At 41.9% G+C, this 7578-nt stretch overlaps 1 protein-coding gene across 1 annotated transcript; it reads left to right on the top strand.

Annotated features, from left to right (window-relative positions):
• The first annotated feature begins 710 nt into the window (after positions 1–710).
• On the top strand, positions 711–995 carry LOC129676336 (late cornified envelope protein 3B-like). The gene has a single exon (XM_055606696.1). The coding sequence runs from the start codon at positions 711–713 to the stop codon at positions 993–995; it is 285 nt and encodes a 94-aa protein (XP_055462671.1).
• The last annotated feature ends 6583 nt before the right edge of the window (positions 996–7578 follow it).

The raw sequence follows: 7578 nt of genomic DNA, 5'->3' as shown, positions 1-7578 counted from the left end.
CTTGGGCTGTGTATCACAAGCTTACCAAGTATAAAAGGGCTGCTGCCCTGGACCATTCACCAACAGACTCTTGAGCACAGCTTTCTCTTCCAGCCTTTGCAGTAACTGGTGAGTACCTAAGTAGGGACAGGGCCTCATCTGGGAGTGTAGAGATGAGAAGCCTAGCTTGAGTGGGGAGAAAGAAGCAGAGGAGTCTAATGTGGAGGCTGCAGGATGAGGACCTTCTAGGTACTGGGGACAGGGAGAAGAACACAGAACAGGAGACTCTTAGGGTGCTCCAGAGTTCTGGCTCTCAGTGTTACCTCCACTCTCCTGAGCGGTCTGCATCAGCTCAGAGAATGCTACAAGAGCCATTTTTTCATTACAGATATTTGCTTCAGTTGAGCAAAAAGCTGCTTAGAAGTATCAACATCTCCTGTAAGCAGGTCATTTTCAAGACAATGTCTTGAAGGTTATGGAGATCAGATACCCTTTGCCTTTGTAAAGATCATTATTCTGAATGTTTTACTAGAAATGCACACTGATCTATCTTGAGAATGCTTTCTACAGATGGATGTGCCCTTCCACGCTCTTGTTTATGTCATAGAGACCTTGGTTTAGAAAGCAGAGAGGTCATGGAAGGAATGTGTTTGACAGACTAGCTCAGTAGATGTTCACTGGAAATTCTACAATGTTTCTATGCTACTCTTCTAGGTCAAATCCCTGCCGAGATGTCCTGCCAGCAGAACCAGAAGCAGTGTCAGCCTCCTCCCAAATGCCCCTCTCCCAAGTGCCCCCAGAAGAGCACAGCACAGTGTCTGCCTGCAGCCTCCTCCTGCTGTGCTGCAAGCTCTGGGGGCTGCAGTGTCCCCAGCTCTGAGGGAGGCTGCTGCCTGAGCCACCACAGGCGCAGGTCCCACAGATGCAGGCGCAGGAGCTCCAGTTCCTGTGACCGAGGCAGTGGTCAGCAGTCTGGGGGCTCAGGATGTGGCCACAGCTCCGGGAGCTGCTGCTGACCTTGGAAAGTATAGTCTGGAAAAGAAACACTATCAAAAATGAATCTAAGCTCCTTCCCCAATGTTCAGTCCTCATTCCCAGTTTCCCTGTCCCCCCTAAGTGCTGAGATGTTTCCCAAGAGGGCTCAGGTCTCTCCTGGCTCTTTCTGTTCTCTGTATGTTCACAGCGCATGTACCCTGTTATCTTGAGAGCTTGTGATAACTGCCTGGGTGGTTATCATCCTGTACTTGACCCTGGGAAAGTAAAGAACTTATTTCTCAACACCACTGTGTCTCTCATGTCTAGCTCTGTGCGGGTCTCCTCTCCTCTGCTCCTCTATCCAGCACTATCTAGCCTGTGGAATAGATGCTGCCTCCAGAGAGGAACAGCACTGGGGGAGGGGCTGTGTATAAGGAAGCCATGGGCCAGTGGCTTTGATTCCATGTTGATAGGAGACCTGACCTCCCTGTACTATGTGCTGAGAGTTCTCTGACTGGTCGCCAAATTCTGTTAGAAGGTAAAGCCTAATATTAGAATAGATGTCCCTTGATCCCCAACAAAGAAACAGGGAATGGGAGTCAAAGGAAGCAAAAATTAGCAGGCAGGTAGTATGAGTAAGAGAGTAAAGGAAAGCAGCACTATGGCTGTGTTCATGTCTGTAAACCTCACAGCAGCCCTCTGGCAATAAGCTATTTAGCTTCTCTGCTGTGTAATAAGCATCCATGTAGCTTTAATAGGCACAAACCACAACACTAAGCAAAACCTTACATCTAGTTATGTTACATTTGATGATGGTCAGTACATCTGGCACAGGACTGTTTCCAACAGCAGCCAGAACAGCTTAGCATTGCACAGGATCACACTGCTAATGGGCGACGGATTTTTTCACCCCCTTTCCACATACCTCTACACATGTCTTCATGTTGAAAAAAAAAGTGTCCTTAGCCAAATCTTGGAAGTACATAGTTTATTTTATGTTACATTTTAGTTTTTAAAAAGTGGAGGCCATTTCTACAGATTTTCATGAGTTTACTTAGGTAAGTAAAACCATGCCTGACAAGAGTAATGTTCTCTTTCTCAAATGCTAGCATATATGTACATAGATGACAAATGTATGGTGTATAGCATACATGCTTCAAAACGTCTTTACTGCAATTTTTGGTATACTGTATTTCAGGAAGAAATAGACCCTTAATGTTGCAATAAACTAGAATGAAGAAATATATAGCTCACATACTCCCACTTTCTTTTGTCATTTTAAATATTTTTCTGACAGGACAGTTGAGAAAATTTCAAAGATAAAATACTAAATGATACACTTACGATTATGATGATGGCGATATAATTAACAAGTTGGTGCCAACTTTATTTTCCCACCTGGCTTTGTCAAGAACGGTCACTGCATTTAAGCAGCCTGGAAGCACTTGGATGCTGTGAGAGCAGCAGTGTCATGGTCTTGTGGCAAGGTGACATCACTGATTGATAGTCAATTGTTGTGGGATACTAATATTTACTATTGTTTTATCTTTTAGTTAAGCAGTGGTTATTCCTAAAGATCTGTATAACCAAATCACCACACAGATACAAGGATTTATTTAATTAACCTAGAGCACAGTGCTGGGCAATAGTTACTGCATCCTAAACCTCCAAACCTGCATAGTGTCTTATCATTCAGAATCACCCATTATACTTGATTTTAATCACATCTTAAGTCTGGTTCATTTCTCCACGTGATTCCCAGACCTCTCCTGTGGATTCTCTGCTTTTCTCTTCCTCCCAGCCCTTCCTTCTCCTCCCCTCTCGTTACCAGGATGTTCCACCCTCTCATCTCCATTGTTCAACACTGGGGCTGGTTGTTTAATTGACAACATAGAGAACAAATGGTGGCATGTTTACACACACTTGAGACAAGTGATGCTTAGAATAACCATCACAATGCAATGTCCAGATTGAAATCAGATATTGGGACAGAAAATCAACATTTGAATGAACAAAGGTACATTCCACAAGAATATTATACCAACAGTCAATAGATAGAATGGGAGCAGTAGTAACTCCACTGGCTGACAGAGCCAAGCATCTCTCTGAACCGGTCAGCAATGTCCAAGTACTCAATGGTATTGTCAGAAAGAATATGTTACTGTGGAGTGCCTTAGAAACACTGATGCCATTCTTCATGATACCATTGAAGAGTGTTCATGAATGATATGGAACATATGTCCAAGAAGCAAAATTAGATTAATAACTTTATTACATCCAACCACTATTCATAGCTACAGTAATCTCCATTAGCTAATCTAGTTAATACAAATGAATCCTATTACTCTATAGTTTCCAAGACTCTTAAAAGGGATTCTTCAGCCACCTAGATAGCCACACAGTCTTCCTTATATTGGTTTCAGTTTTCTAGCTATCATCTTAACACATACAGTCTTAATGTTTCATGGCTGACTTTATATTAAACATACCTGCAGTTCTTTGTTTTCTTGCAATCACTTTACTGCCGTCTCCTTCTAATTTACATAGCTATTATAAAGACCTCACTGTGGCCTGTTTCAGATTTGACATGTGTCTGGCTCTTTCTCCCCTTCTCTCTCTGTGTGTGCAAATGCATGCATGTGTGTACATCCACATTTATACACATTAGTATTGTGTGCTTGAGTTTATTCAGTAATTCATATACATCATTAGAAGAATCAAAACAGAATCATCAATACAGCCTAGCAGTATCTGACCCTCTCATACCTATCCTTCTGCTCAAACTATTACTCTTTCTATAATCCATGACCTAGGGTGGTCTCTGACTTTCTCCTTGACTCCATTGTCACCTCTCTGGCAGTTTTATCTTTTTCTCAAGGACCCCTGTTACATCTAAGATCTATTATTTGTACCTGGGTCTCCAGCTTCAACCAGTGAGCCCTGTACAGTGATGGGTCAACACCTCTGCTTCTGACAAGTCCTGTTGGCCAAGACAATGATCTTACCTGGTCCACCATCCCCAACAATAGCAAGTAACAGGATTGAAACTCATCACTGCTTAGGCTCACTGTTACCCAAAGGCTCTGACCTTAGACTTGAAAACTTCTCACTCATGTGAATTACCTAATTCACCATATTGCATCCTAGCTACTTGGGTTCTGGTTGACCTCACTATTCTTACAGTCACTCAAGGAAAATAAAATGCATTTTGTTCATTTGTGAGTCTTGTTCTCTCAGGGAAACCAGTGTTATAAAAGGCAAGATCGGTGACTGTAGGGTGAGTGAATAAGTGAACCAATAAAAGAGAGAATTAGCACACCCAAAAGGCTGCCCTGTGACACCAGATGAGAACTTTCTAAAGCTCTTCTAAGAAGCCTTCAGAAATCCCTTGGCATCTCTGCAGGGAGAAGCAGGGAACTTGGAGCTGGAAAAAAGGTAATGAAAAGCTCCTCCTCCCCCTTACTGCCCTCAACCAGAAATCTTCAACCTCACTCTGCCCACTCACTCTGTCCACCACGTGGCAGAGAACGTGGGGCCGGAGAGAGGATTGCTTTTGAATCACAGAAACCAATGCACGGATATACCCCAAGTCAGCCCATGGCTCTCTTCTCACTCCAGTGCATCTTTGCCTAGTTACTGTATTCAGCACAAGCCACCATGCAGAATTCCTGCTGCAGAGCCACCTAGTGGCCACCGGAGGCCAGTGTTTGTCTGTCCTCTGGAAAGGATTCATAAGCTGACCTAGGTGTCCCTCTCTGGGTGCTTTTCACCAAGGAGTAAAAATTAGAGCAATGAGACTTTGTTTTGTTTTGTTTTTAAGGAAATGGACATAAAACCCAGGTAAAGTATTCATATCATATATTCCACAATGTTATCATGACTTCATGGCCTGAGTGATATGTATTACTTAACAAAGACCAAAATCTCTTAACACAAAATAGTTCTTGGTTTTTACAAATTTGATAAAAGACAAAAAAAATACACAAAATGACTATAATGCTCCAAAAACCTAATATGGTCTCACATTCTTTAACAAAACGACAGTTTTCACCTATACTTGACTCTTTAGTGGTGTAGACTTCAGGATTTGGAAGTGAGAGATTGATGGCGTGCTCCAGAGAGGGGCAGAGAGTCTGCTCAACAGACTGGGAAATACTGGGAAAATCAGTAAAGATTTTTAAATTTAAAATGTATATGTCATTCTTTAAATGTGTAAGATTTAGAACCATCCTAGAAGCCCATAAAAGAGTCAAAAAAAAAAAAAAAAAAAGAAAAGAAAAGAAAGAAAGAAAAGAAAGGAAAATAGGGGAGGGGCAGGAGAGGGGACAAAGAGTAGGGAGAAAAGGGTAGAGAGGGTATGGAAATGGGAGGGAGGAAGGGAGAGAAAGCAGAGGATGAGGAAAAGAGGAAAAGAGAAGAAGGGGTAGGAAAGCAGAGGGAGGGAGTCAGTAGTGGAGGGAAAGGAAGAAGAAAGGGAAAAAAGACAGGAAAAAAGAGGAAGGGAAGAAGAAAGGGAAATAAGGAGGAGATGAAAAGGACAGAGGGTGGGGGGCCAGAGTGGGGAAGGGAAGCTCCACAGGGTGGGGAGGGGAGGAGTGGTGAGGTTTACTTCCAGAGTTTGCTTTGAGGCTGCAGACCTAAGCCGAAGGTGACTATGAAATTCTAGTGAGCATTGGGGGAATTTTACTGCCATAGCTGGTCCAGTGCCTCTTCTGGGAAGTAGGGGAGGGGCTGAGGGAACTCTGGTTCCTCTGTGGAGAGGAATACCTTCCCTTTAGTGAGGTCAGTGATGCCCTAGGAATCTCACAGCCTTGTGTATACACTTACCCTTTTAGGAAGTTTCATTAAGCAAGTTGTGGCCCCTATTTTCTGCCTGGTTGCCAATAGCATTTTAAATTAAATTAAATTAAATTAGAAAGAAAAAATACAAGCCTGTTCTCATTTAAAAGTAGGGGAGCATTTCACCAGTTTTTACTATTAAAAGGTCCCAAATAACATCCAAAATGTCAAAAAAAAATCAGAGGTGTTCCCTGAACTGTGATTTTCCTTAACTCCAGGACCACTTTCCTCATGTGAATTGTCCCCACACTTGCCTCCGGAGTTACTCAGCATCTCTGTGTCGCTCAAGTCTCCATCACACAGGCAGGAAGTGACAACTGGCCTCTGTGTAGTCACACATTCCTACCTGCACACTCAGCAGCGCGTAGAGGCCAACAATAGCTCTCATAGTCACGTTGCGTGTCCTAGAGTACGAGGACTCCTCAGTGCAGCAAGGGGCCACTTGAAATTGGCCATCTTGAGAGTCTAAGTGCGATGAGCTCATGTCTCCTCCCCTTGACACCCCTGGAGCAGTCTGTGGAGGGCAGTGTGAGGCAGGGAAGCTGGGCTCAAGCCTGGCAGTGCCACTTCCCCCATTGCTGTAATTACTGCTTTCCCGCCCAAATGAAAGGGTTGGGAATATGAACAAAGGATAATGACAAAAACGGTGAGCTAAACCTTAATAAAATCATTACAGAACAAAGAGGAAGCAAGAGAAGAAACCAGACCTTGTTGAGTGCACCTGGTCTGTTACTTTATATAAACGTTATGTGCATAAACAAAACAAACTTGTTAAATTTCTAAATGCCAAAACCAATCTAAAACAACTGAGGTTAGCCAGTGCTATATCAAGTTGATACAGAGGGAGAAATAATTATCTCAAGCAACATTAAAATATTTGTATTATACATCTTTATTTAAAGGACCAAATATGTCTCAGAGAAAATGCATGAAGTGTTGCATGATCTTATCAATAATAATAATATAATTTTATTTAGAAAGTAACAGTTTTACTGTAGAGTGAAATTTAAAATGCCACATTTTTCAATGTAATAAGATATAAGAAGAAACTCCAAGAAATTAAGTACATGATCTGATGCCCTAAATTTGAATTTGAAATATTATGAATTAATAATTTTCTCCTTAAGATATATTTATAGCTGCTCATTAAAATGGTCTAGCAATATTTTTTAAAAAATAGCACATTTTGCATCCATGCTGGCCATACTGAGGTCTCTAAATGCCAATTTCCACTAAGAGAAAGCAGGATCCTTTGAGAAACATGTATCTAGTTCTGAGGACAATAGTACACAAAATGAATTATCAAGTTGATAATTGGAAAGCAGGCATGCTGTGGGAGCCATTGAGGTTTTGTCAGACCACACAGGAAGCCATTCTAAAGAAAATCAAAACAGAGATCCAGGAATAATGTTTTTGTTGTTGTTGTTGTTGTTGTTTTTTGTTTTAAGTTTTCTTCAGAAATTGACAAGATGTCCACTAGCTGTCCTAAAGATCAGCCACAGAAAGAATTTAATAGATGCTACTATGTTTTCTATATCATTTATATTTCAAGCTATGAAGCAGTTGGAGAGAAAGTTCCTCAACAATTCCAGGTACTAAGTGGTAAATGAGTGACAAAAAAGTTCATGTAAGCTGGGTATGGTGGCACATGCCTTTAATCCTAGCAGTCGCAGTCAGGAGGCAGAGACATGCAGATTGCTGTGAGTTCGAGGCCAGCCTGGTCTACAAAGCGAGTCCAGGATAGCCAAGGCTGCACAAGGATACCCTCTCTTAAAAAAAAAAAAA

This window comes from Psammomys obesus, unplaced genomic scaffold, assembly GCF_907164565.1.
Source record: "Psammomys obesus unplaced genomic scaffold, mPsaObe1.curated_primary_1811, whole genome shotgun sequence".
NCBI lineage: Eukaryota > Metazoa > Chordata > Mammalia > Rodentia > Muridae > Psammomys > Psammomys obesus.
This window is presented reverse-complemented; position numbering and strand designations above follow the sequence as displayed.